Raw genomic sequence first — 17,750 nt, forward strand, 5'->3', positions numbered from 1 at the left:
TTCTCCAGCTTCTCCTTTCATGAAACCCTAGTTTCATGAACTCTTGTGAACTTTCCCCTATTTATACCCATAAGCTATACTCTAATATACTCTCTGTAGGAGAATCTACTCTCTGCCGAGTTAGACTCAACAGGAGCAGACTGTCTGATATGCAGAACTGAGGTGACATTTCATGTCACTTGGGACTCATTGATTGTCAAAGCAACTGATTGTGCAGTGTCCCAGTATACATTTTAAGGGCTGGGTTGACACCATGTATCTTCTTATCATATTTGAAACCGTTCTCGCTTTGGTTTGAGCATTCTTCCAGCTACACCACACAGAAGTTAGAGGTGAGTTTTTTTTTTATCTACTTTTTCTCCCATTTTCTATTTTTGTCCATCGTTTGTATATCGTCCAATTCTACCCTCCCCTGTCTCGAACGCTGTTAGGCCATGCCTCCCACAAGCCGGCTGCAATGTGGACTAAGCCTTACATCACGTGTCCCCTCCGGTACTCGAGGAAGCAGCAGTCGCATCTTTTCACCTGCACAGCGCGATCTCTCAGCGTCGGGGGTCTGCGTGGGAGGGCACGCCGCCCCCGTCGCTTCCTGATTCTGCTGCGCAGGCGCACCAACAGACCTGTAGGAGTCGCTGTCCACAACGTCCGATCCCCACCCATCAGCTTCCCACCCCCTAATACTGCCAATTGTATTAGTATGAACGACCAGCCAAGCTGATAGCAATGCGGAGAGCTGGGCTCGAACCCAGCGTATCCTGCATTGGTGGTGAGTGCCTTGCCCACTGCACCACCTAGCCGCCCAGTTAGAGGTGAGTTTGAAATCTTTTTAGCTTTTTACAAAGGTTCTTTTAAGGTAAGCAAGTCATTTTAATCTGGTTTTCGATCTCTCCATAGCACTGAAACAGCCCTAGTCAAAATAACAAATTACTTACTAGTTAGTGGCTGCCAATTCTGGTCTCCTCACTATAGAGAATCATCGGCTGCCCCCTACCCTCCCTGAAGGACTTGCACAACTCACACTGCCTCAACAGAGCAGCTTCCACCTGTTCGACCTGTTGCCATCAGGCAGGCGTTACAGGTGCATCAGAGCCAGAACAAACCGGCTCAGAGACAGTTTCTTCACCCAGAGCCATCACCACCTTGAACTCCAATATGCACCAATAACTCACCCCTTCCCCCTCCTCCCACACTGTGCAACATCCTACCCCCCAAGTGCAATATACACGGTGCAATACCCACCCACTACCGTCTGACACTGTGATTGTTATTTTGTATATTGTTGTTATTTTGTATATTGTATTGTAACATTGTTTATTGTATTGTATCTTATGTTTCTGTATAGTATTTTATGTTTCTTGTATAGTATTTTATGTTTCTGTATAGTATTTTATGTTTCTCTTTTATTACCTGTGTGATTTTTTTTATATTCCACTACTGCACCTTAAGTTTGAGTCCCAAATCTCGTTTATGAATATTATGATAATAAAGTACAATCTAATCTAATCTAATCTAATCTATACTTGTACTTCTGGATCTCTCTGCAGCATTTGACACCATTTCACATTCCATTCTTAGACAGACTAGCCTCCATTGGCATCACTGGCACCCCTCTTCACTGGTTCAACTCATACCTCACAGGCTGCACTCAATATGTACAACTGAAAGATGTCAAATCACACTCCACTCCAGTTACCACTGGTGTTTGAGGTACTCAAAAAACTGAGCGCCCTCCAACCTAACAAGGCCACTGGCCATGACAACATCCCCTCCAAATTCCTCAGAGACTCAGCAGCCGCCATCACCCCAGTCATCACACACATTATAAACCTCTCCATAAAACAGGGACACGTCAAAATTGCGAGAGTGACCCCCCCCTGCATAAAAAGGGCAGCAAATGAGACCCAGGCAACTACCACCCTGTTTCTATTCTTACCTCCATCTCGAAAGTCATGGAAAAAATTGTCTACAAACAGGTCGAAAAGCACGTTGCGGAAAAAAATCTAATCTATGAATTCAAATCTGGCTTCAGAACATCCCACTCCACTGACACATGCCTTCTCTATTTGAACCACCACATCAAACAAGAGGTGGACGCGGGCAAATACTGCGGCATGGTCATGCTGGACCTACAAAAGGCCTTCGACACTGTCACTCACTCCATTCTGATTGACAAGCTAAAAGCAATTGGTTTTGATAGTCTATCAGTGAGCTGGATGCAATCCTACCTGGAGGGGAGAGAACAGATGGCGGAGGTAAACGGTACTCTATCCCCCCCCCCTCACAGTGAGCTGTGGTGTTCCACAAGGAAGCATACTAGGACCGCTACTGTTCCTAATTTATGCAAATGACATGTCGTCAGCTTGTGACTGCAACTTGTTCTTGTTCGCGGACGACTCAGCCCTGCTGGTCTCTGACAAGAACAAGTTACAGGTTGAAAAAACCCTCAGCTCAGAACTTGGCAGAATCTGCACCTGGCTCTCTGATAACAAACTATCATTACACCTGGGTAAAACAGAATCCATTCTCTTCGGATCAAATAACAAACTCAGCAAGACCGACGGCTTCTCAATAGTGGGTGACAATATTGTCACAAGGTAAGATGAAATTACATACCTGGGTTCCATCCTAGAGGCAAATCTTTCCTGTGACAAAATCGCATCCAATGTAATCAAAAAAGTCAACCAACGAACTAGATTCTTGTACCGGATCTCCTGTCTGGTAAACAAGAATACCCTGAAGACTCTGGCAGGAGCACTCATTCAAGGGTACTACGACTATGCTTGCACCTCATGGTACCAAAGCACCTCAAAGGCACTAAAAACAAGATTACAAACACCACAAAACAAACTGGTCAGACTACTACTTGACCTTACCCCCAGAACCCACCTCACCCCTGCCCACTTTGACAACCTAGGATGGCTTAGAGTAGACGACAGAGTACAGCAACTTGCAATGGGCCTGGTCTACAAGATACACTATAGGACTAAAGTACCCATGTACATGTCAAAATACTTCCCAAAGGTCAGTGAATACCACAACCACTACACCAGAGGAAGCTCAACAAATCATGTTAAACCCAGATTCGGCTCAAACAAGGGACTAAACACATTTAGCAATTATGCCACATCAATGTGGAACGCCCTACCCAAAGCTGTAAAGGAATGTGAATCCCTACCCACATTCAAAACTGCTCTTAAAGAGCACCTACGGGAGGCTGCAATTCGAAACTGGCCACCGTAAATGCCCAAACCCCCCACCACCTCCTAATAGACAGTCTCCTCCCCACCGCATGTATATATTCCCTCCCCGCCGTATGTATATTTCTCTCCCACCCACCCACCCCCTCCAAATGTACAGTCTCCACCCCACCGTATGTATATTTCTCTCCCACCCACCCACCCCCTCCTAATGTACAGTCCCCTCCCCATCATATGTATATACTCTGTCAGGATCTATGGGTAACAGTACTGTATATTTGAATACCGTTTATGTCACAAATGTATCAGTACTAAATACCTGTATGTCCCTATGCCATAAATGTCATGTATGTTGTGTATGTCATAAATGTCGATATGAATTGAAAATGGGGGACCCTGATGTAAACAAGACAAACGTCTTTCTCAGGTCTGCATCCCCTTAACTATTGTGTGTATTGAGCCGTACTGTATTGTACCCATTCTGCAATCTGTTAAATAAAGTTTTCATTCATTCATTCATTCATTCACCTTCAAAGCCCCTCCTTATCTTACAGAACTTCTCCAGTCTTACGCTCCCTATCGGTCACTCAGATCCTCCTCTTCCTTCCAACTTGTCACTTCCCATTCCCCCTTCCCATCTGACTACCATGTGATCCAGAGCCTTCTCCCGCTGTGACATCCGCACAATAGACAACCTCCCCACCTTTGTTTCCCGTCTCAAAACACATTTGTTCATTCTGGCATATTCACTTTAATTTAATTAGAACTGCTCCCCTATGTGTAACTTTGTAATATTGTGTTTTTACTGTGTGTAATTGTATTTGTTTTAACCCTGTACGGCGACCTTGGGTGCTTTGAAAGGCACCTTCAAATAAAATGCATTATTATTATTATTTAAGAAAAAGATTTAAGAAACCTTACAATACTCACATACACCAGCTTTTTGTTTTCCTCGCTGTCCTGGAAAAGCTTAAAAACTGTTTCCATGTCCGTCTTCTTCAAAATCAAATAACTGGAATCTAAGATGAGAACAAAACATTTATTTTTATTTTCATCTGTCCAAAAAACTGGCAATAATTATAACCTTTAACTGTCCTGTTGAGAGCAGAGGGGGTATGAAGTACATTTAGCATTGATGAGGTGGTGAGCTCTGTCCCTGGTCTCGCTCTTCTCTTCACTGGAGCGAGGTGCTTTCAGCTCCGCCGGGGAACCTTCTGGCCACTGCTTCTCACGCATTCTGTCAATGTACGTCGCCATCTGGACTTCAGTCGGGTTCATCTTGTTCAAGAAGGAGTTCACTTTCCTAGAAATGAATACAATTCACTCTGAAAAGCCATTGTCAAGACAATGAAATCAATGACTCTATACTCAGGGAAATGGATAGAAAGCAGGGTAAACAACTTACTTTTTCAATATAGGCATGACAGGTTTTAAAATGGCATCAAATATGTTCAAGAGGATGGAGTTGCCTGCAAGACACAAAGGGCACATTGACTTTATAAAAGCAGACAAATGCACCACCTCTTTAAACTCTTGTTGAAAGCAACTATGGACATTTATAATGTTTAACACAGAACCAACCAGATATTTCTTTCAATAGTTCAAATATGGCTTTGGTTGCTTCCAGTTGCTCCCAGTTGGTTTGGTCATTTTTCAGGGGCTCCTCCCCCCGTGACAAGGTCCCCTGGTCCTTCCCTTTAGTCTTGTGGAGTCCACATGATATTTTGAGACCCACTTTTTCCTTTTTAGTAGACTTTGCACCACAATGCAGCCACGACAGACCATCTGTGAGATCCAGTGTGCCTCCATTCTGACTGGAGTGTGACATGCTCTCCGAATCAATCTGGTTCCCATCGTTCGTGGCTTTCGTCGAGGCTAAAGACTCTTGTGACCTGGAGCGGGATAATCCCTTCTTTATTATCATTTTCAGGTGGGATAGGGGATTATCCATGTCCTCCGTTTTGTCTTGAGAGCAGCAGTCATTACTTGAAGAGTCTAACCTCATGGAAGAGTGTGGTTCCTTATCTGCTGCTGCTTCCTCTTCAGAGGGGTCTGATGGAGGGTCACTCTGGGTGATGATAATAGTTGGGAGTGAAGCAGCATCAGTCACCTCACCACCTTTCTCATTGGAAGCCTTGGATACAGTTAGAAATTCAGTCTCTGAATGTGGAGAGTTTAAGTCTTCTTTTTTCCCCGCTTCCACATGAAGGCTGTTGTGCTGTTGAAAAATAACCAAAGAAATCCATTTGTGAAAACACTCAACATCATGTTGCAGTATAGCCGACACCAAAGGCTAAGCTACACCTAGATTTCCCAGTTGGATGACAATCAAGATTCAAGATTCAAGAGGTTTATTCATCACATACATACACAAGACATAGTGAAATGAAGGTGGCCATGCCCGCTTCGATTGTGCAAAGAATACAAATAATAATAGAATAAAATAGAATAGATAAAAAATAGACATGATAAAAGTACTAAGATAAAATACAATACAATGCTAAGCTTATGAATTAAAAAGGTAATGAGTCCTATGTACACTACTATACAATATACAGTTATACTATATGTCACTATGCTATACTACCTATAGTACTATACAAAAACAAAAACATCCAGTTATGTTTTCATTTGTATTTTTAAATGACTTTTTTTCTTTCCTTAAAAGTGACCTTTTCTTATGTGTTTAAAGTGACCTGTGGTGTGTGTGTGTGTGTGTGTGTGTGTGTGTGTGTGTGTGTGTGTGTGTGTGTGTGTGTGTGTGTGTGTGTGTGTGTGTGTGTGTGTGTCTTCATCCGATCAGCTTCATGCTCGGCAGGTGCATTGCTGAGGACCCAGAGGAGAGGGTTTAGTGTTGAATTGTCATTGGTGGCATTTGGCCAGATGGTGGCGCTATAGAGTGTGTCTGTCTGTCCTGTGTCCTTTGAGAACCGTTAATCTGATCGGCTTCACTCTCTGCAATGCTGAGGACACAGGGGAGGGGGGATCCAGTGTCGAGATTGGTGCCATTTGGCCAGATAGTGGCACTATAGGTTATTCGTCCCAACTCCGCCCTCTCTCAGTGTGTGAGTGAGATTGGTGCTAGAGTGAATCTCTGAGCGAAATCAAATTAATGATCTTAATTTTGCCTCAGCTGTTTCTTGGCACTGGCAGCAAGCAGGACATTGTCTCTAGACCTTGCTCCTTCGCTTATTACTACTACCTCAAAATGTTTACACATTCACAGTATAAAATGAAAAAATAATGTTAATATAGAATGACTGGTTAACCGGCTAACCGGATATCCTTGCACATCCCTATGTAATTCTTTAAATGATTCAATTAACCTTGCAGGACCTGCCATTGTAAATACCAAACAACAACAACAACAACAACAACAACAACAACAACAACAACAACAACAACAACAGGTAGCTTTCTAGCTTCCAACAGTGTTCCAAGGACACAATTGACCTCTAAGAGCTTATTATTCCAGGTATGAAATACATCCTACCACTTTGGTTTCCCATTTCTACACAGAGTGCCTTCAAATCTAATTTGACTGCTCACACAACCATTTAATGAGCCCACAAAGGGAGCACTCCATTCATTCCTTTAGAGAAGCCAAAACTGTTATATGCAGGCGACATCATTAATTCAAGAGTTCTCTCTCCGACTTATAGCTTCAGGAGAGCGGTCCATGCTCACAGGAACTGAACCATCCTTGGGGCAAAACCTGTATAATCTTTTTTTTTATCAACTTTTTCTCCCATTTTCTATTTTTCTCCTATCCCAATTTCGTATCGTCCAATTCTACCCTCCCCTGTCTCGAACGCTGTTAGGCCATGCCTCCCACAAGCCGGCTGCAATGTGGACTAAGCCTTACATCACGTGTCCCCTCCGGATCTCGAGGAAGCAGCAGTCGCATCTTTTCACCTGCACAGCGCGATCTCTCAGCGTCGGGGGTCTGCGTTTGGAGGGCACGCCGCCCCTGTCGCTTCCTGATTCTGCTGCGCAGGCGCACCAACCGACCTGTAGGAGTCGCTGTCCACAACGTCCGATCCCCACCCATCAGCTTCCCACCCCCTAATACTGCCAATTGTATTAGTATGAACGACCAGCCAAGCTGATAGCAATGCGGAGAGCTGGGCTCGAACCCAGCGTCTCCTGCATTGGTGGTGAGCTCCTTGCCCACTGCACCACCTAGCCGCCCACCTATATCAATTCTTAAAAGGGGTGGAATTCCCCTTTAGAGTGACTGTACTTTACCTCCTCTTCCTCTTGTCCCGGCGTCAGGAAGTAGGCCAAGCCACTGAGAAGGCCCCACACCCCACCGTGCTGCTCCTCCTCACTCAGCAGTCTGCCCAGCGGGCAGAGGAACTGAAAGACTGATTCCGTGTTACCTATCACATCATCAGAGAGCAGCCCCTGAAGAGGAGAAAGTGACAATGTGAGGAAAAAACACAAGAATCTTGAAACCTCAGTCGGCGTGCGCCTGCTTTTAGGCCTGCGAACCTCTGACGTCTTTTACCTGTAAGAAGACTTCCGCGGATGCTCTGGCTTCTTCTTTGATCTGGTCATTTGCTACATTCTCAGAGCTCTCCTCCAGCATAGACAGCGTGGGCAGGTTAGTAGAGTCCTGAGAAGGAAACAGCACGTTTACTAGGGAGGCACAGTGACAAGGGGACTAGGACTAGGAGAATAATGCAGTGCTGTTTCCAGCCCTCTGGTCTTGCAATATCTAAGAGATCCATCCATGCTAAATCACATTTTATACAGTGGTATGCTACATTCCACACTTGTGTTTGTGTTCACACTAAATCTACCCACACCCCCCCTCGCCCATCTGAAGTGTTACAGTAAAACAAAGCTGCTATTTGATTTGAAGACATTGGTGTGGTCCATTTGGAATACAAAGGATGTATTTCATCAACATGTCCTGTGGTTAAATAATGATGCAACATAAATTATACAAAAAAAAATCCCCCCCCTAATATAACACATGATTCAAACTGAATTATCTGAGTGATTCCCTTTTGACGACATCCCATCAAGAGATTTAAATTTCCCAGCACTTAAGTAAAGTGAGGTTGTAAATGGCATATGGCTGCATTTATATAGTGCTTTTATCCAAATTCATTCATTATTTATTTTACCCATTCCCTCACACATTCACGGCGGAGGCAACCATGCAACGTGCCAACCTGCTCATCAGGAGCAATTAGGGGTTAAGTGTCTTGCTCAAGGACACTTCCACATGCTGCCTGGGAGGAGCGGGAATCGAACCGGGAACCTCTGGATTACCAGACGACTGCTCTACCTCCCGAGCAACTGTTGCCGCCTGTTGTCTCAATTAATTGTTGAGTGTCCAAGTTACAAGCAAAAACAAACCATAATCTTGGTTTATGACCTGGACACTGAGGAAATCACAAAGCCAGCCTTTTCCCCCCCACAGTGTACATTAATGCAGTGAAAGGAAGCAAAATCTGGTATAAATTCGTTTTTAGTAATTGATCTCACTTAGGTTTTAAGTAGGGCTAATGCATTTGTGCCAGTTTGGTACTTAAACAGTGAAAAAGTACAAAATTATTGTTAAGAAAAAAATTTAACAACATACTTAATTTTTATTAGGACATATAAGAGTGTCAAATATATTTTATTACACATTAAAAACAACCAACGACCTAGGAAGTTCAAATTGAGTCAGAAGATCCTAAAGAACTTCTACTCATGCACAATAAAGAGCATCCTGACTGGTAACATCACCTCCTGGTTTGGGAATAGCACCACACACGAATAGCACCGCACAGTTTGGCTCGATCAGCCGAATGCACAATTGGAGGTGGGCTTCCCACTCTCCAGGACATCTACACCAGGCGTTGCAGAGGCTAAGAGAATAGTCAAAGACTCTAGCCACCCAAACAACTGCCTTTTTGCACTGCTGCGGTCAGGCAAGCGCTACCGGAGTCTCATGGCCAGTACAGAGAGACTCAAATGGAGCTTCTATCCCCAGGCCATCAGGATGCTCAATGAATCTATGTAACATTAACCCATCCATCTATATTCATTGTACACACATCCACATGCACACACTCACTTTAGACACTTTAAACACTTTTAACACTACACCATATGTTATATATTTATTACAAAAAGATTTGCACTACATCCATACCCCATTTTTGCATTTAGGATTTCTTTTTTAAAGTTAGCATTTTTGTACCTCATTGTCTGCATTTTTACTTCATTGTACTTCAGGTTGTACTTTAGATAGTATATTGTATATTGTATATTTGTATAGTGTTGGAACATTATTCATCTTTAACTTTTTTACTGTAAGAAGCATATTCTCAGCGCTAACAAACAATAAGAACTAAGCACTGTAATGTACATTATTACTTACTTTATACGTGACAAATAAAACAAAACTTGAAATTGAAACTTGAAAATGCTGTGTTGATACTGTATTTTCCCCTGTTTTTTAGTAGACCTACAGTTGTAACGCTTCCTCCGGTCCTGCGGGACCGGACGCGTGTAGCTTATTCCCAGCGGAAGAGTGCATCGCGTGCTTCCGCGTTTTCCCTGATTGGCTGCGACACCCATGTGACCGCGGCAGCGCGAGAGAGCGGCAGTGCGGAAATAGGCTGTCTATTGCCATTCTCTAAGACAAACTCTAACCTTAACCAGCTCCTTAACAGCGCCTAAACTTAACCCTTCTAACCTTAACCAACTCCGAAACAATGCCTAACCTTAACCTTAACCATAACCAACTCCGAAAGAATATTGCCATTCTCTAAGACAAACTCTAACCTTAACCAGCTGCGCCTAAACTTAACCCTTCTAACCTTAACCAACTCCGAAACAATGCCTAACCTTAACCATAACCAACTCCGAAACAATGCTTAAAGTTAACATGCCTAAACTTAACCGGCGAAAGAATGCATGTTAAAAAAGAAAAAAATAATTTTTTAAGGGAATCGAACTTGTCACCAACGGACCGCAGGATCCACAGCACGGCGGCATACCAGATGAGCTAAGCGTCGAATGAAAAACACCGGGGATTACGGCTACATAATGCCGCAAGCTCTGCCGCGGGGCGTGTCGCAGCCAATCAGGGAAAACGCGGAAGCACTCGGCAGCACTCTTCCGCTGGGAATAAAGAATAGGCGGACCGGACGGCAACCCTCCTCCCGGTTCGGCTAGATCAGGTGTCGGACCATCTCAACTCCCCTTCCATACACCCCTTCATAATACAACATTGCCAACCGGTGGGCTGATGCAGATCTGGCATCAGCTCACTCACCTGATTACTATTATTTACTGCCATTTATGTTTATTATGTTTATTGTCTGTGTTGTCGTTGTTGTCTCCACTTTGTTAGACTTGTGTTCCCCTGTCTGTGTTTTGTAAATATGTTTTAGTCTTGTTGTTCAATTGTTATTGTTTTTCCCAGTGTGCTCTGTGTTCTGTTGTTTCTGTCTACCACACCTGTGTCCTGTTTGTAATTACCCTCTGTCTCTAATTAGTGTTTGTATATTAGGTGTTGTAGACACTGGTTCATTGTTTTATTGTTACCGTTGTTGTCAGTCGTGTTTGTTGTTTTCTGTTTTGAAGTAAAAGCCTTATTATTCACCACTACGCCGTCTCCTGTATCCTGTATATCTCTCCGTTCTACACTGCAAACTGAGTTCCACCACATCATGCCAGCAAAGCGGCACCATCGTAACAACAGTATACTTTTCACAACTCGTTATCGCTTTTGTTCTCAGACCATAGTGTAATATCTGCCACCATAACTGGACTTTAACAGTCTACTGCATGTCTCTAACCTGCCATCTGTTGCGGAAATGGACGACGTCCACGTGGGCCTTTCTGACGTCCCAGTGCAGATTCTCAGGGCTGTCTGTCTCCTCCAAGTGCACAGTGAAGACCAGCCTCTCGCTCTCCCACTGCGCCTGCAGCAGAATAACATTATCTACTGCATCGCTGGCTCAAACACCGCGTTCCAAGGCCACGTTTTCACCAAGCTCCGACATGCAGTTGACGAGGAAGCATTCGAGGTATTCCACCGTGTCAGACGTGACGTGCAACTCACGTGAGGAATGCTGACGGACCAGTGGCCGACACACCACATCTCATATGACAGCTTGAATTCCATCATGTCCTCTTGGACACTGTTCAAGTAGTCGTCCTCGAGGTCACTGTCCTCCTGATGAGAAAAATAAACAAGTCTGTCTTGGTTCATAAATTATAATTGTCAATTAATTTGAAGACCCAATGAAATTACATTCCATGCATGTTTCCGTAGGTGTTGAGGATACAATACATATTGAGGAGCTCAGCACATTCAACAGTAACTTCAGGTGATTCATCCCCTTGTTGACAGATAATAAAATAACAAGATGGAATAAAATGTTAAGGAATATAAACTAAATTATAATAGAAGCAAAATATAATATAATATAATTATAAAATAAAAATAGGTCAGGGCTGTACAACTGTGCACAATATGGTCAAGTATACTAATTAGAATAAAAATAACAATACAGTGGGATGGGATATTTAGCAGGGATGTGCAATTGGGCAGTTATGTGCAAAGAGTATGAACAGTGAAGTATGAACAAGTATGAAGAGTTTTGATTGTATTTACAAATATAGTCCAGTGGGGTGTGTTAATGTAACACAGTGGGGGGGTGTCAGTGGGGGTCCCGACCCTTGTTGGTGAGGCTCACTGCAGAGGGGCAGAAACTGTTCTTGTGGCGTGAGGTTTTGGCCCTGATGGACCGCAGCCTCCTGCCAGAGGGGAGTGTCTCAAACAGAATGTGACCGGGGTGGTAGGGGTCGACTTCCCTCCGGAAACACCACACGCAAAGTCCCCTCCTCCTCAAGGCCTAATTGCAGTCGAACAATCACAGCTGCATCCCCAAGAAGGCAGAGACTGCCCCCACCTGGTGCTGTTTACCATCAGCCGTGGACATCATGGTGTTACATTCAGTCAGCCTGATGACAAGTGCCAACCTCTGCCCACGTGATGACAACAACTACCCACCACCATATGGCGCTTCCTATCGTCAGCCTAATGACAGGGTCTGCCCTCTGCCTGATGAGTCACCATGGCGACAGCCCCAGTCTGCCTGCTCCATCTTATCGACAGCCTAGTCTGAGAGCCCATCATGATGATCACTACTATTGGCAAGATGGCCGACATCATCCTCCTGAACGTAGATGCCGTACTAAGGATTGCTATCGTCCTGCTTATAGCTATGGCTACTATTATGGTCATGAAGATCAGTACAGGCACATGGATGACTGTTACCTAGAATAGATGATATCCACCGGTATTGCTACTGCTATTATTATCTCTTCTACCTGTATCTCCCCTCCCCCATGCTGCTAGGACACCTGCATTTCCCCAAGAGGATTAATAAAGGAACACTTGACTTGACTCCATATGATCACCTGCATCCAGCTGAGTGGCATCAGGCTCCACCCCCATTCGGCAGACACCCACCAGTAGAGACCTATTGTGGACCTAAGCCAACGTTCCCCAATTCCATGCCTGTGGACCCACGCAAGGCCGCAAGATTGAAGCTTGCGTTGGACAACATACTCCCACCTGGTGCCCCAGAGCGTTTCATGTTTCAGATATTGACTGATCACCTGAGGTGTGAAGAAGCACTGCGACACATTACCGATTCGTACAGCAACAGCCTATTCCCCTTCAGTGACATCACCTCAACATCTGGCCTTGAAGCAGATCTCCAATCTGATGGATGGACCCAACATCAAGAGTGGTGACATCGGGCGGCTACGTGGCGTAGTGGGCAAGGCGCTCGCCACGAATGACGGAGACGCTGGGCTTGCCTGTTCGAGCCCAGCGCTCCACATTGCTTTCAGTTTAGCTGGCCGTCCATACTAATACACATTGGCCGTATTAGGGGGTGGGAAACTGATGGGTGGGGATCGGGCGTTGTGGACAGCGACTCCTACAGGTCAGTTGGTGCGCCTGCGCAGTAGAATCAGGAAGTGTCGGGGGCAGCGTGAGCCTCCCACGCGTTACTCCTCGCCACTGAGAGATCGAGCTGCGCAGGTGAAAAGATGCGACTGCTGTTACCTCAAGTACCGGAGGGGACTTGTGCTATGTATGACTTAGTCCACATTGCAGCCGGCTTGTGGGAGGCAAGAAACAGCGTTCGTGACAGGGGAGGGTTGAATTGGATGATACGAAATTGGGATGGGAGAAAAATATAGAAATTGGGAGAAAAAGTGGATAAAAAAAAAAGAGTGGTGACATCGGGCGCTCCAGTAGCACACCATGTATCGCGCTGCGTCGCGAAGCGGCCGTCCCGGGTTCGCTTCCCACTCCCGGTGACTTCCATTTGTCGCATGTCTTCCCCGCCTCTTCTCCCGTTCATCCTCTCCTCATCTGTCAGTCATGTCTAACCATGAAAAAGCGATAAACGCTAAAAAATAAATCTTAAAAAAAATAAAAAGAGTGGTGACATCAGACCCTTCCAATCATTTGCCCTCCAAGTCGGTGCGCTAGTGGGCATGTTGCACCAGTTGGGAGGCCAGGGTTGGACAGAGTTACGGTGCGGCTCACATGTATCTCGCCTCTTCGCTAAGTTGCCACACACCTTCTTTGTGCCCCTCCCTTTGAGATAAACAGCCTAAACCATAAACAGCCTGCATCTCCTTTTTACCACACTCTCACCTGAACACCAAAATGTGTGTCCTGATCCGACACCCTGAAGTGACTGCCACACCTATAGATCAATACATACTCATAATTCTCTCCTTTGTTCCAGGAAAAAATAAAATGGAATACTGATATACAAATTATATAAATAATATAAGGAAATGCATTGGTAGCTTGCATAGCTGAACAATACATCCAAGGACATGAGGTTGACTGTCATGAGGTAACATGACAAAAAACTTAATTTTCACTTCATGGAGTCTTCACCAAAAATCTATGACAATTTATTTCACACATAATTTCATAAACTGTAAACAGTTGGGCATACATTCATTTAGTTTGTTATTCATAGTATTCCATTGCAGACATCTTGGTCACAAACAACAGTGATTGTAATCAAATAGCAGGTGATTATCATTAAATGACAATTGTAGCCAATGAGCTGTGACATTGCTCCATATTGTATGGCAAAACACATACAAAAATACTATTAATAGAGTTAAGGAGTTTCAATATGTCTTCCAGTGAAGTCATTGGAAGACACTGGATCCTTACAGCTCAACGAAATGATGTAGATAAAAAGAATATCTGTATTTTTTCATTTACATCATTCCACTGAGCTATAATGAACACAATAGCTAATGAATATAATGAATAGCTGCATTTCTACCTAAATTACCCTTAACATTTTGTCACAGAAACAACATGTCATGGTACTTTTTTGTTCATTCAGCCCATTGTCGTCTGTGTTTACACTGCAGTGTAAAGATTAGGCAAATCTTCATCAAAGTCCACTGACGTATGAAAGAGGCCTCTAGGCATTCCAGTGTCTCACTAGAACAAGGAAGGACAATTTTCACTGATCAGATCTTTGTGATCATGGTTAAATGAACAGACCAATGTTCCCTGCATACTCTTACCATATATTGGTCCTCGCATTGAACAAGAACGTGCAACAGACCACTCAATACACTGGCAACTCACAGGAGTCCATTCAGGACTCTTTTTGCAAACACGGCTTATAGTAGATTCTCTGTGCCAGAGTTGCTTAGTAAAAGGCAAAAGAGATCCTCAAATATTTAACCTGCAAACATTTCACCTGCTTAGCTTATACAATCTTGTTGTAACTAAGAGATTTGCTGGAAAAACATTCTCATGTTTGTGCATAAACACAACTGTGTGTGATGACATCACTGGAAGACATATATACAAACGCATCAACTCTCAAACTAAATTAAATTATCTGTGAGATTGTGTGCAAAATAAATCAGCATTGCTTTTTTGTGAAGTGCCCCTATAACCCTTTCACTACCACACCACAGAAGGTTAACCTTCTGTAGTGTGGTTGTGAAAGGGTTAACCCTTTTTCATGTGGCAGTGAAAGGGTTAACCTTCTGTATTGTTGCAGTGAAAGGGTTAACATCTAGTGATCTCTTACGTTGTTGGAGTCCAGCTGGCTGTGAACAGATCCCTCCCGGCTGCTCATCTCCTCCTCGTAGAGCAGATCAGTCTGGAAAGCAGTGACCCGACGCATCCTCTTGTGCTCCATCTTCTTTATCTGCTTCTTCTTAGCCTTCTTAGACTTCATCTTGTCCAGGAACTTTGACCAGCCTTTCTTCAACTTGTTGGCTGAAAGTAGAGCAATTGCATTTATCACTTTAGAGCCGCTATTCAGCTCAACCACCATCGATGTGATTTTATAGTCTGGGAAATGTGTTTATGGTCCTGTAGTGTCAAGAGAGTGTCTATATTAAAATGCTGGAAATTATTATCCCACAGTAGCTGAAAACACATATTACCTTTACTCAAATTGCTATCCATCTTATTGATTTGCATGCCCAGGCCTCAAGTCATGACATCTATAGTCTCCACACTATGTTAGAGCCGGAGAGAGGTCTGATTCAGATTCAGATTCCTTTATTGTCACGTCATTCAGTACCTTACAGCAAAAAATGCACTTTGTTGTGGTTCCTCGACCATAGCAGCATCCAATATAATATAAATAAAATAAAATAAAAATAGCATAGAATAAAATAAAATAAGATATTTTTTCTCCCAGAGAAGAGGGAGGGGGGCTGTCAATGGGTTTGTAAGTCAAAGAATCTGGATCTATTGTTTCTCACAGAGACCTGGCAGCAGGATAATTATGGATTTTTCTCCATTCATTGAACTATGCCAGAATGACAGAAACTTCATTAGCTCCCCCAGACTCACTGGTCGTGGTGGTGGCCTGGGAACAGTGTTTAAGGCCAAGTACATCTGTCGTGAGGTTAACGTGGGAATGTTTTCATCATTTGAGGTTCAATTTGTTAAATTGGCACGCAAAAACGCTGTCTATTGTGCAGTGGTTTATCGCCCAATATATTAGCACCTGCCTTGGATTGTGACACTGTTATGGTTTGTAACCGACCCCAATCGCACAACACAAGACAGGTATGATGGTTTGCCAAGAAACAGATATTTATTGAACAACAGGGAAAAACAGGGAAAAGGGCACTGTCCCTTTAAGGGAGAATCACAAATACAGGAATATAATATGAGGGGAAGGAAAGGTGCCTTTAAGAGGCGGGCAGGAAAAAGGGAACACTATGGGAAGGTAAGGGAACGCCTAAGGGAAAGAGGAACTAGAGACTAGGTAAACAAGGGACAAGGAGAACTAGGGAGAGAGGACTAGGGACTAGGAGAGCTAGGGATAGAGGACTAGGGACTAGGAGAACTAGGGAGAGAGGACTAGGGACTAGGAGAGCTAGGGATAGAGGACTAGGGACTAGGAGAACTAGGGAGAGAGGACTAGGGACTAGGAGAGCTAGGGATAGAGGACTAGGGACTAGGAGAACTAGGGAAAGAGGACTAGGGACTAGGAGAGCTAGGGATAGAGGACTAGGGACTAGGAGAACTAGGGAAAGAGGACTAGGGACTAGGAGAGCTAGGGATAGAGGACTAGGGACTAGGAGAACTAGGGAGAGAGGACTAGGGACTAGGAGAGCTAGGGATAGAGGACTAGGGACTAGGAGAACTAGGGAGAGAGGACTAGGGACTAAGGGGACTGAGGCCCGCGGAGGCGGGCTGGGGAACAGGGAGGAACTGGGAGGACTGGTGGAAATCATCTGGGCCGCTCTGCAGGACAGAGGAGATAGTTAATGCACAAAGGGAAAAAACAGAGCAGGTGCAGAACAGTCCAAATAACAAAGTGAACAAAGTAATAATATCTTCGTGTGACAAACACACAGGGGGAGATGTAAAGTCCAAAAATACTATTCTAAGTGAGAACCAAAAACAGAGGCAATACGCTGGGAGAGTGACATCACAATCTAAACTCACCAGGCGTATGCGTAATGGTACAGGAAACGCAGCGGGAAGGGGGCAAGGGGCACTACGCTGAGTGAGTGACATCACAATCAAAACTCACCCAGCGTATGCGTAAAGGTACAGGGACAGCAACGGGGCGAGGGCATCGCCACCGGGTGGCTGGCTGTCCGAGCCGAGGAACAGAGTGCTGGAACAGTGGCGGCGGTGGCGAGGGTATCGCCACCGGGGAGCCGGCAGTCCGAGCCGAGGACAGAGTGGTGCTGGAACAGGCGGCGGTGGCGAAGGTGTCGTCACCGGGTAGCCGACTGTCGGAGCCGAGGACAGAGTGGTGCTGGAACAGGCGGCGGTGGCGAAGGTGTCGTCACCGGGTAGCCGACTGTCGGAGCCGAGGAACAGAGTGGTGCGCCACTGCTTGAGTGCGCACCGGAACCGAGAGACGCGTCGGGGTGCGTCTGCGAGGAGGAGTGTGCCAAGCACGAAGGTCTAGAAGATGCGCGTTGCGCGCTGGTCTGGAGAGCGTGCCAAGCTCGAGGGTTCTTGGAAGATGCGCGTTGCGCGCTGGTCTG

General features: G+C 44.8%; 1 protein-coding gene across 3 annotated transcripts in view; it reads right to left on the minus strand.

Moving 5' to 3' along the window:
• LOC311242805 (uncharacterized protein) overlaps positions 1 to 17,750 on the minus strand; it is a 49,281-nt gene that overhangs the window by 8,521 nt on the left and 23,010 nt on the right. For 2 of the 3 annotated variants that reach the window (XM_084331844.1, XM_084331846.1), the window contains exons 7-15: positions 15,314 to 15,504; positions 11,272 to 11,385; positions 11,006 to 11,131; positions 7,708 to 7,815; positions 7,446 to 7,604; positions 4,779 to 5,415; positions 4,603 to 4,666; positions 4,322 to 4,500; positions 4,128 to 4,216 (exon numbers count right to left, since the gene is read on the minus strand). In XM_084331844.1, coding sequence (XP_084187970.1) covers positions 4,128 to 4,216; positions 4,322 to 4,500; positions 4,603 to 4,666; positions 4,779 to 5,415; positions 7,446 to 7,604; positions 7,708 to 7,815; positions 11,006 to 11,131; positions 11,272 to 11,385; positions 15,314 to 15,504 — 1,667 coding nt within the window. The remainder of the gene's footprint in view (positions 1 to 4,127; positions 4,217 to 4,321; positions 4,501 to 4,602; positions 4,667 to 4,778; positions 5,416 to 7,445; positions 7,605 to 7,707; positions 7,816 to 11,005; positions 11,132 to 11,271; positions 11,386 to 15,313; positions 15,505 to 17,750) is intronic. The other variant, XM_084331845.1, reaches the window with a different exon arrangement.

This window comes from Notolepis coatsorum, assembly GCF_963971535.1.
Source record: "Notolepis coatsorum genome assembly, chromosome: 16".
Lineage (NCBI taxonomy): Eukaryota > Metazoa > Chordata > Actinopteri > Aulopiformes > Paralepididae > Notolepis > Notolepis coatsorum.